The 21,417-nt window shown below is 47.8% G+C and overlaps 1 protein-coding gene across 7 annotated transcripts in view; it reads right to left on the reverse strand.

The window, feature by feature from the left end:
* myo6a (myosin VIa) overlaps positions 1-21,417 on the reverse strand; it is a 61,219-nt gene that overhangs the window by 38,990 nt on the left and 812 nt on the right. For 6 of the 7 annotated variants that reach the window (XM_048985089.1, XM_048985094.1, XM_048985090.1 and 3 more), the window contains exons 2-5: positions 4,939-5,081; positions 1,666-1,735; positions 1,308-1,381; positions 276-405 (exon numbers count right to left, since the gene is read on the reverse strand). In XM_048985089.1, the coding sequence (XP_048841046.1) occupies positions 276-405; positions 1,308-1,381; positions 1,666-1,735; positions 4,939-5,081 (417 nt within the window). Of the gene's footprint in view, positions 1-275; positions 406-1,307; positions 1,382-1,665; positions 1,736-4,938; positions 5,082-20,703; positions 20,846-21,417 lie in introns of those variants that run through there. The other variant, XM_048985091.1, reaches the window with a different exon arrangement.

Below are 21,417 nucleotides of genomic sequence, written 5' to 3' on the forward strand. Positions count from 1 at the left end.
ACACAGCGGCAGATGTTTGCAGCCACTATCAAAGGCTTCGATGGTTAACCAGATCTGACATCACACATGAGAACAAAATACCAGCTGTGCCTGCACAGAGGAAGTATGATTTTCATACAAAAATCATTTCACAAAGTTTAAACATCCAGCAGCACTGAAAATACTCTGCACAGGATGAACTACTTGCTAAATTCCGTTCTTCCCATTTATACTGCATGGTTTTGCCGCCCCCTGGTGGAGGCGGGGTAATGACTGAAAATCATGAGAATACTCACCAATGGCATACACGTGGGGGGGCATAGTACCCAGGGACTTTCCCCGGTAGGCTTGAATGGTTTCCAAGGAGTACAGCTTGGGGATGTCATAGTAAGGATTCACCGCTATAAGGATATTTGCTACAAATGTCTGCAGGCACAAAACGAAACCGCGAGTGAAAACAATCAGCATTCAGATGTCGGAGAAAAAACAGAGAGCAAAGACAAGGGCAGGCAAAGATGTGTGCAGGACGCTGTTTGCCAGAGAGCCGCCAGGCCTGTACTCCGGCCTGCTGGCTGGGTGCCCGGCTCAGGAAGGTACATACAAAGGGACAAATCGGCCCCAGCTACACCCAGGCAAACCAGGCCTGCCATAACACACACAGGCCTTCGGGGGGGGGGGGGGGCTGGGGAAAAGCAGGAGAGGAGAGAGGAGAAAACAACAACATATTGAAAGTGAGGCCATTAAATGAGCTCATTAAATAAAGGACCCCTGCAGGAGAGCAGAGCGTCAACATCTCAGTTCCTGTCCCCGACGAACAATCATAGGCTTAATTACCGATATTGCTGTCACCCGTCATAATGGGGGGAAGATTTCCCAGGGCATACGCCCCCCAGCAAGACGCGAGTCGCTCCTGTCGGGGCCTGGGGGTATCCCAGGGCACAGTCCCCCATATTCGATACATTAGCGACCTGATCACCGGCTTGGGTGAACCACAGTCCAGCAGGTGGCACTGTCACCGCAAAGCGCTGACGTGGGATCAGATCTGGCCCTGGTGCTGGTGCCTCCCAGCTAAGGTGGTGACCCTACGCTCTGCTGGAAGAGCCTGATACGCTTCATGGCACGGGCATATACAATGAGGTAAGTAAAGCTATGGAAAGTAAGGATTTGAGAAGCTCTTTCAAGCTGTATGGGCTCAGGATAAAAAGCACTTTGAAAGTCCAGGTGGATAAACATGAGATTTCAGACTGGCTTTCCTCTCCGTGCGGCGCTGAAAGACCTGGCTGCCTTTCAAACACCAAAGGAGCACGACGACAAAAGGTCAGACTTACGTAGATCTTCTCTTTACTATATCGCACTTTCACGTTGTTGAGGAGAGTCGCTTCATTCAGGTACATAAGCGAACCTGCGATGGACAAACAAGGGGCACTATGGGTGCTAGAACAACCACGCAGACTTATCAAAGGAAAACATCGGGGCAGGCAAAATATCATCATCAAACTGACAAATGTATAACTTTTTAAGGACTTTTTAATTTTTATTTATAACTATACTAGTGCGCTGATTTATACACTCTATAAGGTGATGTACTGGTGCAAACGTGCAAGTGTGGGCACGTTTGCCAGTAATATCGAACGCCAACTCCCAAAATCCCAAAAGTCAATTAAACAAAATAAAGCTTTGCCTTACAGTTGTCTTCTACTTGTTTGTTGACGTCATCTTCTGCAGGAAATACTTGGTTGATTGGAGCCAAGAATGTCTACAACATAAGGAAAGGCATTACAGAGGCAGTGTTTGCTTCCGTGCTTTCTGACTCGTCCTTGCGGTCCGTTATCTCAAAATCCCAGGAGAACAGGCCAGACTCAAAGCAAAACTCCACAGCCAAAGGAGAGCAAGGCCCTTAAACTGCATGTCAAAGCCCGAAGGGGAAGCTCTTCCTCCCAGCTGCTCTGCTTCCTCTGAGGATTTCCGTCAGGGATGTGAAGCTTGCAGGAGAGAAGATGCATAACAGATACAATGCCTATCATGCAGCTTTGGGACACATTGTGGGAACCTAGTGAAACTCCAGAATCCCAATCAATGTTCTGGTCAATATGACAAACATCCCATTTGGATGAACCTTGCATCGTGGGGAAGGGTGACACAACCGGGCAGTCAGAACCTCACTGCAGCAGGGAGGAGGACCTCGTGCAAACGTGTCTCCCAGGGCTGAGCTTCTAGAGCCCTCCTCTTCCCGGACCTGGCATTCCACAATGCGGGAAGGCATTCAGGGGAAACGCATGAGCGCGGCTGGGAAGCTAATCGGGACGCTTGCAGAGCTGCCATGGAGGCTTGTCTGTGGTTCCCCAAGGACTGGGTTAGAAAACAGAGAGAACTGAGTGTTTTGGGGTGAATAAACCCCAGAACACAGGCTACTTAAAGAATGTTTTACAGACGGTTACTAATCCATTCCAAAGATCAAGTTCCTAAAAGATCCTAAACAAAGGTTTTCATGAAAAATATCTTGCATCACACCTGATACCGCTACTGACAGTTCATGCCCCAGGCTGTCTAATTAACCTAAACCGCTTTAGCTGAAACAACACTGGCAAAGGGTTAGCGTAGGGTAACCTTAGGGTTAGCGTAGGGTAACCTTAGGGTTAGCGTAGGGTAACCTTAGGGTTAGCGTAGGGTAACCTTAGGGTTAGTGTAGCGTGAGGTTGCAGTTAGAGCCAGTTAGGACCCTCTGAGGTTTTCTGCAATAAGGAATAGAGGGTTTGTCTCCAGTAGGAGTTCTTTGCAGAAATCCTGTAGAAAATATTTGAATTATTGGCCTGAAACTGCATCACATGACCTCTGACACTACAGGCCGATCTGTCTGCCTCAGATGCACAGAGTAGCACAGTCCTGTTCGAGAACAAGGCTTCTGAAATCTGAACTCGAGTGTGGTGAAGAAAGACAACGGCCTCCACCAATCCCAGCTACGGCTTCCAGGATTCCTGGCTCCAATGGCAAAACAACATTGTGGGGCACTGCAGGTTAGGATGGAAATGCTGCACCTTGAATGCTTTGATATTTAGACATAATTGTCTCTGATGGTTGCAGAAGCACCACGGCCTCACACATCCAGGTTTGAGGGCAAGGCTGGTGGAAGCCCATGTGCTGATGTAGGCGAGCTCCACCACAGCCCCGCTACAGCCGGTGGCAGGATAAATTATACAGATGAAGACTGTATAAGGCTTAATATTATATTATAATGCAATAAATAATATAGCAAGTAAAATTATGACGTTGGGAAAAATTACAAACAACAGTGATATGTCTTAAATAACAGGCACGTTGAAGTCATAGTGCATTATTATTGCTGTGACTTTCTTTGGCTATAATTGCATTAATCCTGAGTTGAACGGGGCAGCGTCTGGCTCAGTGGGCTAAGCCTGTGTGCCTGTAATCACAAGGTCACTGGTTCAAACCCAGCATCTGGGGGTCCCAGGGCGCTGTGACGGGCGGCAGCACTTCGCAGACAGCTTACTCTACAAAGAGCAAGCTGAGGGAGGCGTAAAGCCAATTAAGTACTGGGAGAAAAGTATCAGTGAATATAATCTATGCTCAATATGCAGACTGTAAAATTTTTTTATGGTATTGCAACAGGATTGTATAAGCAATTAATCACAGTTAAACAATTGTTCGACTGCCTTGTAAACAATATTGTTTTTGGTCATCCCATGCTAACTTAACAGCGTCTTTGACACCTTTCCATATCACCCACATCGCATAGCTGTTCTATACCAATACTGCAGAGGGCGCTAGTACTTCTAGGGGAGCCGTACATCGTGCAGCTGTTATGTGCTGGTACTGCAGAGGGCGCTAGTACTTCCAGGGGCGACCATCTTCAGGGGGGCACCCCTCAGAAGTTGCCACCCTGGGTGGTCGCCTATGTCGCGTATTGGATGGGCTGGTCCTGACTGAGGACTCCAGTCACACCTATGTAGAGTTTCCATAAAGTAAACTCTGGGGAACAGACATCTCAAAAGGTGCACATGTGCGTGCCGTGGGATAAACTGGCATGCTGTCCTGGATGCCCCCTGCTGGCAGGAAGAGGAGCTGGAAGAACAGTGGGAACACCGATTGATGCAGAGGATACAGGGATTTAATAGCTACGTTTTAAATTCAATAGATCACAAATCCCATTGCATGCCTCTGGCATTAGGAGCTCTGAAGGGGACATCTTACCACGCCGGACGGCAGGGGAAGGTGTGATTCCCAGGGTGAGAGAGCTCACCGATGGGGGTGTCATTAAAGCGGAGCAGATGATGGGCTCACCCTTGTGCTCGGCCACTGCCGTCACCTCCAACACGAAACGACCCGGCACTGGCCTGGGGGGCACATTAGCTAATTCCAAGCACACAGCTGCCATTGTTGGAACAGTGACATGGCCTCATTCACTCACGACACACCCTGGCACACATCGTGCAAACACAACGTGCATTGTGTCCCTCACTCCCCCGTCAGTTAAAAAAAATTAACGAAAAGGGCGTCGAAGCGCCTCAGGCGGATGGGCGGTGAGCGGAGGACAAAGCGGGATGCCATCTTCCCACCTCCCGCACAGCAAACGGGACAGGACCTGGGGAGACGTTAATAGAATGCATTCTCCATCTAAATCAGGACATCCGAGAGAAGCTGATTTGGCTGTGGGGCAGCCCTGGGTGGGAAGGTCACCGTGGGGACGAAGACTTCCTCTCAGTCAGCTCGCCGACTGTTTGCTCCAGTGCCATGGCCAGTTAATGCGAAGAGAAGAGCGCCGCCCTACAGGCAAGGAGGGAGTCCTGCAAGGACCCCGGGAACAACACGAGTGCAGAGTAGAAGACCAATTTCACTACATGCATGCTGCAGTGGTGCCGGGGCCCTGGTGTGTGTGCCCAGCCACAAATAGGAGAGCAGGGAGGCGCGAGGAGGCCCTGGGGGTCTATCGCACGGACGAACCTTGCCCCTCTGCTTCAGCGGGTCGATGGTTAAGCTATCATTGCCGATGTCCACGATGACTCCCAGCTGAAATCCTTCCGTTGGGTGGGGCGCCCACACCGGCTTGCTGTCCTCCATGGCTGAGTGCAGCTCTGCGGCAGGCCCTGGGGGAAACAGCAACGAGTCAGCGTCAGCGAGTCAGCGTCAGCGTCAGCGAGTCAGCGAGTCAGCGAGCTGGCCGTTACCCACGCCCAAACTGCAAAGTGACAGTGTGCGGGAAGGCGGCTCGGCGCGGAAGCTCCCTTTGTCTAACTAAGAATGAGGACAGAAATTGCTCATGCTGACATATGATCATCCCTGCAGTCTTAGATGACACCAAACAATAATGATTGTGCAGGACTGCGGAGGTTGTAGGTTTATTGACGAGAGTGTTGTCACTGTACTGTAGTGTAACAGGCCGGCTTCCTAAGCATTCGCTTTCATGTGCATTTTGTTCAAGACGCAGGAACTGAAACCTCCTCATATGTGGGCTTGTGCCCCGGGGTCAGGCTGGCCAGTTCTCCTCCTGCTGCTCTCTGCATAAGGCTCCACCTGCTGGCACTGCGCTCTGCACACACCCTAACTGCGGCTCGGCCAGAGAAAGCGAGGATGCAGTGTTTATATTAGTAGGCGGATGCCAAAGTGGTCTCAGGTTGCAGATGGGGCCTCTCCTCCGTATATAAATTCCTTGACTATGCTCGTTAGCAGTTACGATACCCACATCTCAGATGACTAGCTGTTGTGGTTTGGGCTACTATCCAGTACACTAAGCTCCCTCACTGCTGCATCTCTCTCTCTCCATGCACTGCATTTCCCCAGCTTCTGATTATGCTGCTATGGAGGATATGCTATCCTGCTATGCAATAGGCAAATTGTGGGCAACTGGATAAAGAGGGATTTACAGGCCACTGACCCTGGCAGGCGAAAAGCAGCTGGGAAACAGCCAGTGGCACCAAAATGTCACCTGCAATCAGGAAGCCCAGCTACTCTGGTGTGGGGGAGCAAGATTAACCAAAAAAAAAGTAACAATAATTAAAAAGAAAATTATGAAACAAAACAGAGAACTGTTCTGAACGCCAGTTGTGCCAGTTGCTTGGCCATTCACTGTGATGTTTGATGTTAGAATACAGAGAACCAACCAGAAACAGAGACACAAGCAGAATCCACGTGGTACTGTAACCAGGAAACGATGGCTACGATCTGGGCGCTTACGCAACACAGCTCCCAGAATCCCCAGTGAAGTTTCTCATGCTCAGATGCAGCCGGGCTGGGCTCTACTGCCCAGGACAAAGGCCCCCTCGTCTGGCCGGGCCCCAGTTCACAGTCCGAGCGCAAAATGCCCAATTATTAATCATTCCAGTCATGTTTTGTGACTCACAGAGCCTAACAATCATCATTTTAGCACCAGTGGCAAATAATTCAAATATTGTCGGTCAGTTCCATGTAAAATGTAACCATAAAGTACAGGAGGAAATAAAAATAGTTAAAGGTCAGAGAAAACACGAATGGCAATGATCGCCGAACGACCCTCTTAGACAGAAGCCCCTGGAAACGTGCATGATGTAAATGGCATAGAAAAATAACTGACTTTCAGCTCGTCCCTCAAAGATTAGCTTTTACCTTAGTCATGAAACTACAAAGCAGGCGGTGTGTTCAGTTCCACAGACCGTGTCAGCCATGCGTGTGGAATTTGCGTGTTCTCCGTGGCTTTCCTGCAGGTGCTCCGGGTTGCTGGATCGCTGGCCGGTTATGTGCGCGAGTGTCTCAGCAGACATGGACTGTCATGGCATTCAGGGTGCACACTGCCTCATTCCGGGCACATGCAGGGATATGCTCCGGGAGCGCAGTGATTCTTTCCGGATATGAGGCCATGGAAAAAAGGATGGACGGATGGGTGGATATTCAGTACAGCCAAATGGTGTCATTGTACTTAACAGCCCGTCGTATTGGAACCAGAGAGATGAGCTGCACAGCAAACGGAGCAGGTAAGGCTTGCATTGGCTGGCATTTCGAAAATCTTGTAGCGATGATTGGGTCAGGACAGCAAAGGAGTTTGACAGTTTGATCAGCGATTCCTAATACCTTTTACAATTAAGCACCATATTAAGCAGTGTTTGCTGCTCATGCGAAACTAAAATTAGAGAAGGAACTAACTAGTAAACCAGGATAAGCAGTACATGAAACCCTCGAATGGATTACCAGCAAACCCATTATGGGTACTGGTGGCAGGATGTGTCGGAAACTGGCTGCTCTCCTTAGCTGCTGGCTCAAAAAACATATAAAACTCCACAGACATTACAAAGTCCAACAGACTGAACACCAGGAAATGGTTACACTCCATCTCTGTTGTACTAATTACATTCAAACTCTGTTCATTCATAAGGAACTTAAAAAACGAAAACCATCGAATCTGTCATTCTCCACAATGGCCATGAATACATGCAGATAGTTGGCATACCGCAAAAGCTAAGTGATGAAGAAAAACCTTGTTCTTGACTTCTATTTAAATGCTGTGAGACTAAATTTAATCCTGAGGAAGAGACGGGAAGCTATTTCTGTTCCAAGCTGTCAGAGATAGCCGACCCTGCAATAAACTGGTGAAAAAGGTGTCCAAAGGTTTGGTCCAGTGGTGACTAATTGTGACAGATTAGGCCAGGAGGCACACCTGACCCATTTCACTCTCTAAAACAAAGTTCACTTCCTTATGATCCTGGGCACTGCCGTGTGATGACCTTGGATGGGGTGACCTGCATTCTAAGACTGCTACAACCTACCGGACCAGAAGTGGAGCAGCAGGAAGAACATGCTGCATCGTCGAGCGATTACCTGGCTAATGACACTGCTGGAAGGCTTTCACCATGAGAAACGTGGTGCAGTCAGTCTGCAGTAAGATGACTTGACGAGAATTCAGTGACAGAATTACGGTGCAAAGTGAAGTTTTAATCCAAAGTGCAGTAATGAAGTTTTAATCCAAAGCTTCCTCCTGTTTCCGGACAATTACTGACTTGTTCTGGGGTACGTGAAATAAATGTTGAGGAAAAAACACTCCCAGGCAAATGTAGCCAATTTAATTGCAAACTGCACAGAATTTTCTCGGTCACAACATCCTAACAGTGTCTGCCACACGACAAAATCAGACAAACACTAAAGATTTCTCTGACATCTGCCCATTTATATAATTTAAAAGCACATACAATCAAGTCAGTTTGAGGCATACTTTATCTGCAATGGATTTTCTTAATGGATAAATTTAGGACAATTAAGACATTGGTAGTTCAGTGGTGGAATTCTCACCTCCCAAACAGGAGGCCTGGGTTCAATCCCCATGCAACGCATACATTCTCTCTGGGATTAATAAATCTCCCACAATTACAAAAGTACTGGACTGTCTGGGAAACAGGGTGAAGCAATTGGCACAAACCTGGTGGGATGAGAACTGACCCGTGTGTGTGAATGTCCCAACAGACTGTTACAGTGCCTCTTGCATCTTCCCAAAAACCACACACAGGCTTCCAAAAATAATGCACAGGATTTGCTTTGTTCTATATAAGCACCCATAAGGCCTAAATTAGCAGTCAGGTTTTTAGTTCCTTGAGTGACATTTGCATTTACACTGAAAGTCATCGGTATCACACATACATTAAATACACACAATCATTAAACTTACTAATACCACAACAAGAATTTCATTAGTTTCGCTTAGCAAAAACCCCATATTCAGGTTTTAACAGTGACAAAGATTAAGATTCGACAGTCCACCAATGGACAGGTATAACACCTTTAGAGTAATTAATCATTTCAGTGCCTAAACACAGGCTTACAGGTCCAGACTGAAACATCGTAAGCAATGTGAAGCAGCAAACATGCATTTAAACACAGAAGTAAAAGTTACTCCAAGTGCCCTAACTTTAGATGGTGTTATTCTGTCACAGTGGAACATGGTGGAAATATCTACTTCACTTGGTAACAGCCGCATGTTTGTGAATAAAAGGGAGAAGCAGGGAGAAAAGCGAGCAGCCAAAGTAGACACACGGGTTCCCGGCAAACAGAAGGTGAGGGACGGCCTGCTTTGCGTCTAAATTAAGCAGCGGGAGGGGCGTGGACGTGCGTGCATGTGTGCATATGTGTGGGTGCATTTGAATGAGTCACTGTGCAAAATGCACTCTGAAGGCCCCGGTTTCCCGTTCAAACAGCACGCTCTTCTGCTCCCGTGTGCAGCCGGTACACTCTCACTCGAGCCGGAGGGCCGCGCAGGAGCGATCACCTGCGGCTGAGCGCCGCTGCCGGCTTCAGCGGCCGAGGCGGAATCTTCCAAGGGCAGCGTGCCGAGTTCTCCAGTTCCGTTTGTTTGTTTTGTCTCTCCGCGAGTCGCATTGTTTTGTGCAGCGTATGAAAAAGGCCAAGGCAGGGCGACTCATAAAGGACCGGAGCCATTCTGAGAAAACAAGGGCCATCGCCCTGTCGAAAGGCAACGATCACCAGCCTGCCAAACTGGAATCGCGTGTAACCTGAGAGTGGCGGCGTGTCAGCCAGTCAGGAGGCAAAAGAAGCGCCTTCAGGTGCCAAGCTTCACACAGGCAGCACAGCGGGCCGCCGTCTGGGCTTTAGTGTGAGGCTCCGCCCACACGGCACATAGTTACAGTGCATGGCACTTGGGCTCACGTCTACAGGCCAGGAAGCACGGCTGTCTGGTTTACACGAAGACACCGACTGCTTGCCACGATACCGCTCATACATTAGCACTTGTCACACATTGCGCTATTTAGACAAATGATCTTTTATAAAGCGTTGCACAATTACACACAAAAATTGCACAATTACTGGTACACGCCCATTTGTGCAGAGGTGGCTGAAGTTAGCTATCTAAAGGTATGATACCTTTTCCCAGCTTAATTGCAAGTCCCTCAGCCCCCCTAACAAAGAGGTTCCCCAAGGGTCTCTGTGTGCCCCACACCAGCAATGAGGTCATTCCGCTATAAGCACCCCCCTGAAAGGGCCAGAGCGCAGCAGAGCATGGAGGGGGGAGAACAGGAAGCTCACGCAGCAATCAGACGGGCCCCCTGCTCCCCCCACCCCCCCACACCCAGTCACTGGAGGGCAATACAACGACAGCATCGCATTTACATTTTACATTCACAGCAGACGCTTCTGTCCAAAGCAACGTACAAGTTAGGCAAACAACACTTTGCCAACAAATGGCTGTTTGGGAGGCAGAAGTGCAGCTAGGCTGAGCTTCCAATGAATGCCCAGGTATGAGTCTAACCAGCACTGGCTAAGGACCTACACAACATCTTCCAAACAAAGCAAGAAACTAATAAGACTATTCAAGGACCAGAAATACAACATTAAAACCATTCAGGGAACATAAAGATGCATGGGGCTGGCACAGGTCTTGAGGTCAGAGGCTCAGTCCATCATCAGGGAACCACACAGCACCAAATGACCAGAGCAGCTTCACTCTGGGAAAGAAAGCCGCTATGTCGCTAGACACAGGACTCCATGAGGCGGTGGGTGGCGATTGGAAGGGCATTGCAGGGTAGTAGACAGACCTGTTGCTTTTGCCTCCAGCGGTACGACGGCTGAAGTGGACCAACAGCCAATGCCAAATAACTGCAGGACTACTGAACGCCCGGAAATGTGCTCAATGGCTCTCAACTAAAATAATGAAGCAGTAGCCTTTTTTAGGGGTGGGGCTATGTATCCAAATAAGTGAAATAGCTCCATTCCATGAAGCAGACTTGACTAGTGTGCGCGACCTGGCCGATCTATGCATGTGAAGCCCACACTGAGGGAGCACAAGCGGGGATTGTCCACAAGCGTGAGACTGAGGGTTCACTGTTGTAGTAAGGAGGCGTCATGTGAGGCGGAGGCCGTGAAGCACAAAACACCAGAGACACATGAAGCACCAGTGAGAGCAGAGACGGCCCTGCGTGCCCTGGCCACCATCCAGGATGGGATCACCTGCTGGGGCTTGACAAGGGCACCCAGGTCCTTTCCATGACCGAAATCAAAATCAGCTCATTGGCTTCAATAAATATCACAACATGCTCATAACTTCTCTTTTTTAATCAACCGATTTTTTACTTAAGTAGCTCATTCATATAAGAAGGTCGGGGAAAACATCTTACAATATATTTTCCAAATTGTCCAGATGGAATCGAAAGGAATCAAATGAAAACTGATATCACATGGAGCAATGGCATGATATATCATCGAAATGTTCGCAGTTAAAACAGTTCTACAGTCGTCTTTACTTCTTCGTCAGTCTCACACTCTCCATCTGTAGAGAAGATCTGGGGCTGTTTCATTAGAGTGACTTGCCATCATTAAGCAAACCCCACTCTGCTGTCCAAAGTTTCATCACATCTGGATTTATATGCAAATTCATATGCATCATTTCCACGTGATGGCAAGCCCAGCCTCCCTGGAACAAGGCCAGCAGCAGAGCAACTCGCCGGCGGGGAAAGGTCACCCACTGCATGCCTCGAAGGGGCTGTGGTCCCTTGAACTCCCAGCGGAGGGTGTGTCGGTTAAGGCTGAATTGATTCTGCATAGCATGGATTCACCATCGGTACCACCCAGGAGAAGCACAATCCTGCACCGACCCGTCTGCCGTCAACGGCCGGCTGCCACACCAAACCAGAATGGGATATTTATACCAGACTCTGTAAACTGAAGCTGCCTCACAGTGAAAAGACTCCTTTTATTGTGCAGGCAGCACAGACAAAAGCAGACGGGCATGTCAGCAATGCCCATTACTTAGCGATGGCAATCACAAAAACCGTGCCATTAGTCAGGCCAGATGCTCTAGAACTCAAGATTCCTGGAGGATGCAAGTTCCTCTCATAGGTGTGTCTTCCAAGACACACATTAGCAAGATCAACAGACCCACTAAAGCTCTGAATTCTGGATGAAAGGGCCAGACCATGGGTATATCCATATGCTTGTTCTGGATCAAGGGAAAGCTGTAACGGGGAAACCGTAAGGGCGTTTAGCTTCTCTTCTACACTGGCTAAAGATGACCACATATATTAAAAATTACACATCTAGAAAACCATGAGAAGTTAAACATGAAGCCTATGTCAATCAAAGCAGTCAAAGGTCAGGGCAGCCTCAGGTTTACCGGCTCAGAATTCAACTTAAAAACAAGCTGAACAGGAACGATACCTTGATAAAAAGTTGCTTAAGGAAGATTCAGTGCAATCATTCATACAAGAAAAGCACAGAGATGGGAAGATGACGTCTAGGCCGGTGTTTCCCAATCCGGTCCTCAGGGATCAACAGTTGGTTCATGTTTTTGCTTCCTCCGAGCTCTCTGCCAAACAGTCCACATTTTTACTCCCTCCCAGGAGCTGGGAGTGAGCAAACACATGGACTGTCTGTGGGTCACATTGGGAAACACTGGTCTAGGGAATCAGGGCCACTCTTCCCTCCAACAGTTCACTGATCTTATTTCCGATGACATCAGCAACAGACTGGGTACAATCTCTAACATGAGGCTGCTGTACTTCTTAGCCAGCTTAAAGATTGACCAGATTTGCCCTCCTTGAGTCAAACTGTAGCGCCCATAAATGGATCACACCAGCCTTAACTGCTGAAGAAGTTAAACATTGGAGAAATCCCAGCCCACGACAGCATAGTGCCATAACGCAGTAAAATGAGTCAGTGAGTAGGTGAGAAAGCAGCTAAATGGAACTGAAAATACTCTGTCCAACTGGTACAGTGTTCCATGGTTACACTGGTAGATTCCTGTGGCTGTAGAGTCTTATGGTCTTGCTGTGGTTACAGATACACTGCACTTCCTCACAAAAGCCTAATTCCAAAAATGCAACAAAGAGTAGCCTGCAGCTGACCTTCACGGCAGATTCGGTACCGATAACTATGTTTAAAATATAAATAAAAATGAATTCATGGCAGTCAGATTTTTTGCATTGGCCGAAGGTCAGCCAGATAAGCAGAAAGTTAAAAAGCAAACTTGAAAACTGATGAGAGTCATGATTTAAAAGTTTTAAGAATTTCTAAACTGCTTACATTGGATTCCAAATGACACGTAACACAATTTTACAACTGGTGGCAATAAAACCTCTCTCTAATTAGGTATAACTTTACTGTCTTGTCACGGAACTTAAACCCGGACGATTTGCAGCTGAATTGTCAAGCTTGGGGGAATAACTTGCAGGAACTGATGACCTACACTGCTGAAATCTCATGCATGCTGCAGTAACAAGAGTGTTAAAGGTCATGCCAGTTTTCTTCAATTTTCAAGTTTTTGCAAGAATCGAGGTATTAAGTTATAAACAAACATTGGATGGTTCATCGGTTCCAACTGATGTGAATTATAGGAACTGTAAAGTCTGGCATAGAATTCTTGTTGCAATAAGGCCATGTTCTTAAGCAGTCCCCAAAATGACAGTGTAGTCTAAAAATGGATCTAATTTTTAAGACAGGAGTTTACAGGAAACATGTCGGGAAGGCATCACAGACATGCCAATGCTAGCAGTTAGCCCTGAGGAACACATCTCAGTCAAAGTCATGCTAGCAGTTAGCCCTGAGGAACACATCTCAGTCAAAGTCATGCTAGCAGTTAGCCCTGAGGAACACATCTCAGTCAAAGTCATGCTAGCAGTTAGCCCTGAGGAACACATCTCAGTCAAAGTCATGCTAGCAGTTAGCCCTGAGGAACACATCTCAGTCAAAGTCATGCTAGCAGTTAGCCCTGAGGAACACATCTCAGTCAAAGTCATGCTAGCAGTTAGCCCTGAGGAACACATCTCAGTCAAAGTCATGCTAGCAGTTAGCCCTGAGGAACACATCTCAGTCAAAGTCATGCTAGCAGTTAGCCCTGAGGAACACATCTCAGTCAAAGTCATGCTAGCAGTTAGCCCTGAGGAACACATCTCAGTCAAAGTCATGCTAGCAGTTAGCCCTGAGGAACACATCTCAGTCAAAGTTATGCTAGCAGTTAGCCCTGAGGAACAACAATACTCTCACTAGAGGCTAGCATCACACAGAACACGGCAGCGATACTTTCCCTTGTGCTGTCAGACAGCGGTCATGACAAGCTATAGGGAAGCAGTTTTGAAAGATTCACTGGGCTCCTGGGAATAGCAAAGGTTATGAAGGACTTACTAGGAACAATAGAGTGTTTGTCACTTCCTTTAGGGAGAGGAAAAATTAACAGATCTCCATATTATCTAGAATACTGAATTTTAAATATTTTTAAAGCACTGTACCATACAAAGTGTTTAAATTTCAGGTAGATAACCACATCCCCCATGCATTATATGAAAGTAAGATCTGAAAATGTAGCCTTTACAAGTTCAATCATTATGAAATCCTCAGACATTCGGAATACAGTACATGTGGTGTCAAGCTGCACAACTATAGCAAGATCAATTAGGACACACTGTTCGGGGTTCTGTGTCGGCCAGTCTTCACCTTAAGCTGACATTTAGCCAACTGATTCACAGCAGTCTTCCCAGATTTAATCTCTTGCTTACTCATTTGTGGATCTTATCAGCTGTATAGAGCAGTGTTTTGCCAACTCAGTCCTCTGGGACACAGACAGTCCACATTTTTGCTCCCTCCCAGCTCCCTACCGCAGAGCAAGAAAACCGGACTGGGAAACACTTGTATAGATGGTCTTCAGCCCCTACACTTCGGCTAGACCACGAAACTTTAGGCGTGACACAGACATCTGTGAGATGGCCAAGCCTTCAATAAAAGCTTTCAAAGTTAGGCCTTGAGTGACCATAACACACAGAGTGTACACAAACACAAGGTCATGACAGCAGCCAGACTAGCCACATTTGCATTTGCCTGGGGCCAGATATTATCTCTGCCGAACAATGGCTTGCGGTGAGCTACACACATCGCGTACATGACCATCCTGGGTGCACCGCCCAACAAATCAGGAAGCCAAGGAGCACAGCTGCCCCAGACAAGAACCACCGACACACTGGCACTAGTCGGTATCTGGACTCACAGCTTAAGGGGTTCTGATCTCGGTGCCTGATTTGGCTGTGTGACAGTAGCACCACACGAGGACAAAGTCCCCTTACTCTTACTTTGGGTTCAGCAGCAAACAAGGCTTCTAAATTAAAGGGGTCTTTGCTGTATTACAAATTGCAGTTCACATTCCTGGCTTCTTCTTGTCCAGTTTCTTTACAAAACACGCTGAAGCTTCATCCAGTTTGCATGTTCCATTCAGTTTCACATAATGGACTGATTTACACTAGACAAGATGGCAGTTAACATTCACCGTCCCGTACAACGCCACGTTCACCGTCCCGTACAACGCCACGTTCACCGTGACGTACACCGCCACGTACAACGGCACGTTCAGTGCCACGTACAACGCCACGTTCACCGCCCCGTACAACGCCACATTCACCGTGACGTACACCGCCCCGTACAACGCCATGTTCACCGCAACATACAACGCCCCGTACAACGCCACGTACACCGCCCCGTAAAACGCCTTGTTCACCGCGACATACACCGCCACGTACAACGCCATGTTCACCACGACATACACTGCCACGTACACCGCCATGTACTCCGCCACGTTCACCACCCCGTACAACGTTACATTCACCGCGATGTACATCGGCACGGACAATGCCACGTACAATGCCACGTACAGCGCCATGTTCACCACGACATACACTGCCACGTACACCGCCATGTACTCCGCCACGTTCACCACCCCGTACAACGTCACATTCACCGCGATGTACATCGGCACGGACAATGCCACGTACAATGCCACGTACAGCGCCATGTTCACCACGACATACACTGCCACGTACTTCTCCACGTACACCGCCACGTACTCCTCCACGTACACCGCCACGTACAATGCCACATACTCCGCCACGTACACCACCACGTACACCACCACGTACAATGCCACATACTCCGCCACGTACAATACCACATACTCCGCCACATACAACGCCACATCAAAGCTGAAACATGCAGCGGGGCAACCAGGGAACCGGCAAGGCTGCACGGTGATACAGACAGCACTGTGCACTCAGAAGGAGCCACGCCTGACGCCATGACTAAATCATCTCATGTTCCTCTGATTACACCTGCAGGTAGACTGGGACCGGGGGGGGGGGGGGGGGGGGGGGGGGTGTCACATATGCACATGCAGTGCAGGGATTTTGCATTTCCACACCCCAACGTGCATAATGGAGGGTAAAGCTGTCCTGGTGCTCAGCATCCGTATGTGAAAAACAGACCGAACGTGGTGCCTTCTATCCCTCTGAATCACAGAGGTCCTACTGACAGTCTTGCATCTATAGTGCTTAGGATTCCTCTCAGTAGCATCAGTCAGAAAATAAAGCAGGGATGCCCAGCGCCCCTTCCCATGCACTGTACTGCTTGGGTGCCCAGCGCCCCTTCCCATGCACTGTACTGCTTGGGTGCCCAGCGCCCCTTCCCATGCACTGTACTGCTTGGGTGCCCAGCGCCCCTTCCCATGCACTGTACTGCTTGGGTGCCCAGCGCCCCTTCCCATGCACTGTACTGCTTGGATGCCCAGCACCCCTTCCCATACACTGTACTGCTTGGGTGCCCAGCGCCCCTTCCCATGCACTGTACTGCTTGGATGCCCAGCGCCCCTTCCCATGCACTGTACTGCTTGGATGCCCAGCTCCCCTTCCCATGCACTGTACTGCTTGGGTGCCCAGCTCCCCTTCCCATGCACTGTACTGCTTGGGTGCCCAGCGCCCCTTCCCATGCACTGTACTGCTTGGATGCCCAGCTCCCCTTCCCATGCACTGTACTGCTTGGGTGCCCAGCGCCCCTTCCCATGCACTGTACTGCTTGGGTGCCCAGCGCCCCTTCCCATGCACTGTACTGCTTGGGTGCCCAGCGCCCCTTCCCATGCACTGTACTGCTTGGGTGCCCAGCGCCCCTTCCCATACACTGTACTGCTTGGGTGCCCAGCGCCCCTTCCCATGCACTGTACTGCTTGGGTGCCCAGCGCCCCTTCCCATGCACTGTACTGCTTGGGTGCCCAGCGCCCCTTCCCATGCACTGTACTGCTTGGATGCCCAGCGCCCCTTCCCATGCACTGTACTGCTTGGATGTCCAGCTCCCCTTCCCATACACTGTACTGCTTGGATGCCCAGCTCCCCTTCCCATGCACTGTACTGCTTGGATGCCCAGCGCCCCTTCCCATGCACTGTACTGCTTGGGTGCCCAGCTCCCCTTCCCATACACTGTACTGCTTGGATGCCCAGCGCCCCTTCCCATGCACTGTACTGCTTGGATGCCCAGCGCCCCTTCCCATGCACTGTACTGCTTGGATGTCCAGCTCCCCTTCCCATGCACTGTACTGCTTGGATGTCCAGCTCCCCTTCCCATGCACTGTACTGCTTGGGTGCCCAGCTCCCCTTCCCATGCACTGTACTGCTTGGGTGCCCAGCACCCCTTCCCATGCACTGTACTGCTTGGATGCCCAGCACCCCTTCCCATGCACTGTACTGCTTGGATGTCCAGCTCCCCTTCCCATGCACTGTACTGCTTGGATGCCCAGCACCCCTTCCCATGCACTGTACTGCTTGGATGCCCAGCACCCCTTCCCATGCACTGTACTGCTTGGATGCCCAGCACCCCTTCCCATGCACTGTACTGCTTGCTTGTTTCTGTCCAACCGAGTCTTTCTTTAACCTTTGCTTTAACTGACCTGTTCATTCAACAAACCAGTCAACTGCTTTTTCAGTCTAGCTAAAGAAAATGGATTTAAGATGAAGTGCAACCTGTATCGGTGAAAAAAAATGTCCCTAATTGCCCCACAATTTCCCTAATTGCCCTTGAGCAGTTATCTGCAAATAAATGATCTAATTTAATTTTAACTGATGGTTTTACACAATATACACTCAGCAGCCAATAACTCAATCGAAACAAGCATGTTTGTTAAGTGAAAGTCAGCACATGCACCGTGTGGCCAGTTCCAGGTAACCAGGGTGAAAATCTGACCCCTCTTCGTTGATGATTTTAAATGCTTACCGAGTTATCATAAGAACATATTTGAAGAACGGTATTTTTAAAATTCTCACAACATTACACAACACAGCAATTGGCAAAACAAATGATATCCCATAACATGGGTATCTGACCCGTCCTTAAGCTCTTTCCATGTTTCATTAGTTAAAGGTGGATCCATCCATCCAGTCATTCATTTGTTTATTTAGCTAGGATGGTCTAGAGCCTATCCCAAGGTTTAAGAGATTTATGCATCACATGTATGAATGTAGCTGTACACCAGCAGTGTAATGAGAATCCCATGTCCCTAAACAAGTTAGAAAAATAACAAAATAAAAATCAAAAGTTAAGTATTAAACACACATAAATAAATAAATGTATGTATGTATGATCTTAATGGCCTGGGGGCAGAAGCTGCTCCTCAGCCACTCGGCTGCCTGCACACAGCCACAGCAACAGTTTGTGGTATAGCCAGTCAGCGCCTCCGATATTTAATGCCCTGAACCTACATCGCTGATGATCCAGGAAGACTATGGTAAAAAAAAATCAGGGTATATGCAGGACACCAATCTGTCCCTTCAAAACTCACTGAAACTTGGTAGGATGGAGCAGGGTAAAGATTCACATCCTGATCACTAATCCTAAGCAGAAACCTCTGGCAATTAACATGACATGCTATATTCCTTGGCTAATAATATACTGAAACGCTAATGCATACCATGTGCCCCGTGCTGACTGGGATAGCCGGCAGCCACCCCCCCATAACCCTGATGTGGAGCTTAATTGTAACTTGGATGGATGGACTAACAGACATACTACACAGGCAGTGAGTAATGAATAATATCCCATTTCGGCCAATTGACAATTCAGATCAACACTTTAGATATGGGAGGACGAACAAAAACTTTTACATACAGCACTGGCAAACAAAACACTGACACAAAGACCTACAACTTAACCACATGCATTCAAAATTAAAGAATAAACAATACCTTCTAATGGACCTTTTCTCTGATACATTTTGACAAGTTACACAGACGATCAGATGTCTGGAATTCTTCCCGATCTGCAAGTCACTGAACCGTTCACATAGTGAAACAAGCATGCACTTAACCACAATGAACTGTTACAATTCATGTCTCACAATTCAAATATGTCTGTGGTCCATGGAAAATTAAATGAAAATATTTTGCTTGTATAGTATTATATAGTAGGCTATACCACATTTACTTCAATTTCAGTGCTTTAATAATTTCCGGAAGAAGGGGAAACATCACATATTTTTATTTTTTTAATGAGTTCATATAGAATGCCCAGTAACCGCATGCAAATAACGTGACATAACTTAAATTTTGTGCAAAATCACTCATAAACCCAGTGAAGCAGACTAAATGAACGACAGGGAGAAAGTTATGAGCTGCAGATTTCCAACATTACACATTACACTTTATTGTCCTCTTAAAAATCTTCACTGGTCATTGTAGTATAACAAGAATGACACATCAGAAAGGACCATTTCACGCCTGTGATCACAAGCACCTCACAGGAACGAACAAAAAAAAACATTAAGGATCAGTATATCATATCCAACCATCGGCGTGTTACAAGGACTTTAAAAGATAATCTGCTCAACACAGTAATAACGACTAGCTGTCATCATTCACGCTAAGAATCTCCTTATTGATATCCATGCAGAAGGCTCCCACCAGGGCAATGTGACCGAGATGAAAAGCACATATTTACATAAATACATACAAATCATACTACAGCTGATCATGTGATCATTGCGGGGGTGAATTCTGGGAAAATGAATTTGTGACCAAAAGGCTTCATATTCAAGTCCCTGTGGCCCTTCACAAAACACTCAGATAAATTAAGGTGCAAAAACTTTATGGCAGATTAACTTATTCGAAAAAAAGTACTTGGAAACAACTAAATAATAACAAAAAGATGGCTTCTGCAACTGAATGCAAGAGAAAGGCAACGGACAGCAGCGAGTAAATGGCCGTAGCCCGGTTCGGGCGCTGCATGTCAATGAGGCGGCGTCCCATTGCGAACAATCCCGCCGACTGCTGGCACGAAGCACCGAAGGCGTCTCGAGTTAACGAGCGACCTTTGAACCCGCAGCAGCACTCGGAGGGCCTACCCAGTACCCCCCGGCTCCCTCTTTTGCAGGCTCCGCATTTCTAAGCACGAAATAACGCACCGGCCAGCGCAAGGTGCCCCCCCAGCCCCCGATACCGGGCTGAAGTTAACAAGCCAGGTTTACTTTTAACTAAAGTGGCGTTCGTACACCCTACGCACCTTACGGACGCTGACCCGTTCGCATTTCGCATTTAGACAGTGACAGCACGCAGGAAGACGCCGTGACACACCGTCCGAGGAGGAAAAGGCTCTTGACAAGCGGTGGGACATGAAGCTGGGGGCTGGGGGGGTTCCCCACCGGCCGTCCCGCAGCATCAGTTTTCATTATTAAATTTACCTGCGCGAATAAAAAGCCAGCTGTAAATCCCCCCATCTACTTGCCAAGGCCGTGCGAGTCAGGTGCAGGAACTGTTATCACTCAGCCATACGGAGCACTTTAAGGTCAGGGAGCGGTAAGAAGCGCGGCTGCCGTGTTTTGACAGCCTCCATTAGCAGCGACATCACCGGCGAGCGGCTAGCGGCGGACTGCACACTTAAAGACTAACACCCCGTGACACCTACCGCCATTATAAAGAAGAGAGCATCACTTCTCATGCTACTTACTTTGTATTCTGCTTAACCGGTACTGTCGTGGAAAAAAAAGTTTTCCCCCCGAAAGATCCCCGGTCGGCGTCCTCCGTCGGCAGCGGCAGCCGAGCTCTCCTCTGCCACTAAGCGCCGAGCCAGGAGCGGAGGAGAGACACGGCGTGACGTCACGCCACGATTAGCACTTACATTGGTCAGCCGATGGGGGCGCTGCTCCACACATTCAATACACACAGATCCAACAAATATAATTAAGATATATATATATATATATATATATATATATATATATATATATATATATATATATATATATATATATATATATATATATATACACACACACACACACACACACACACACACACACACACACACACCATGAAAATAGCAGACAGGAACTCTGATAACAATCACTCAGTATTAAATCAAATGCATGTCAGCTCAAATTCCTCCAGGACATTGTGTTCCGTTTTAAAAGAACAGGTGTTCCACCTAACGCCATTCTCAGTTCAGACTTTTAAACTGAAACCAGATAAAAAATCACCATGAAACTCGGATTACTCAAATAACCCGTAAGTGCCTATGATTACCAGTGGTCGAAAATATTTAAAACAGAAACAAGAGTTCCATTAGCCAAGCTGCTTGGAACCCTAATAAAATATGAAATATAATTTTAATATGAAATAAAGATAAAATAATAAAAACAAGTATATTTCAAGGGTATGGGGT

The sequence above is a fragment of the Brienomyrus brachyistius genome, chromosome 19 (assembly GCF_023856365.1).
Source record: "Brienomyrus brachyistius isolate T26 chromosome 19, BBRACH_0.4, whole genome shotgun sequence".
NCBI lineage: Eukaryota > Metazoa > Chordata > Actinopteri > Osteoglossiformes > Mormyridae > Brienomyrus > Brienomyrus brachyistius.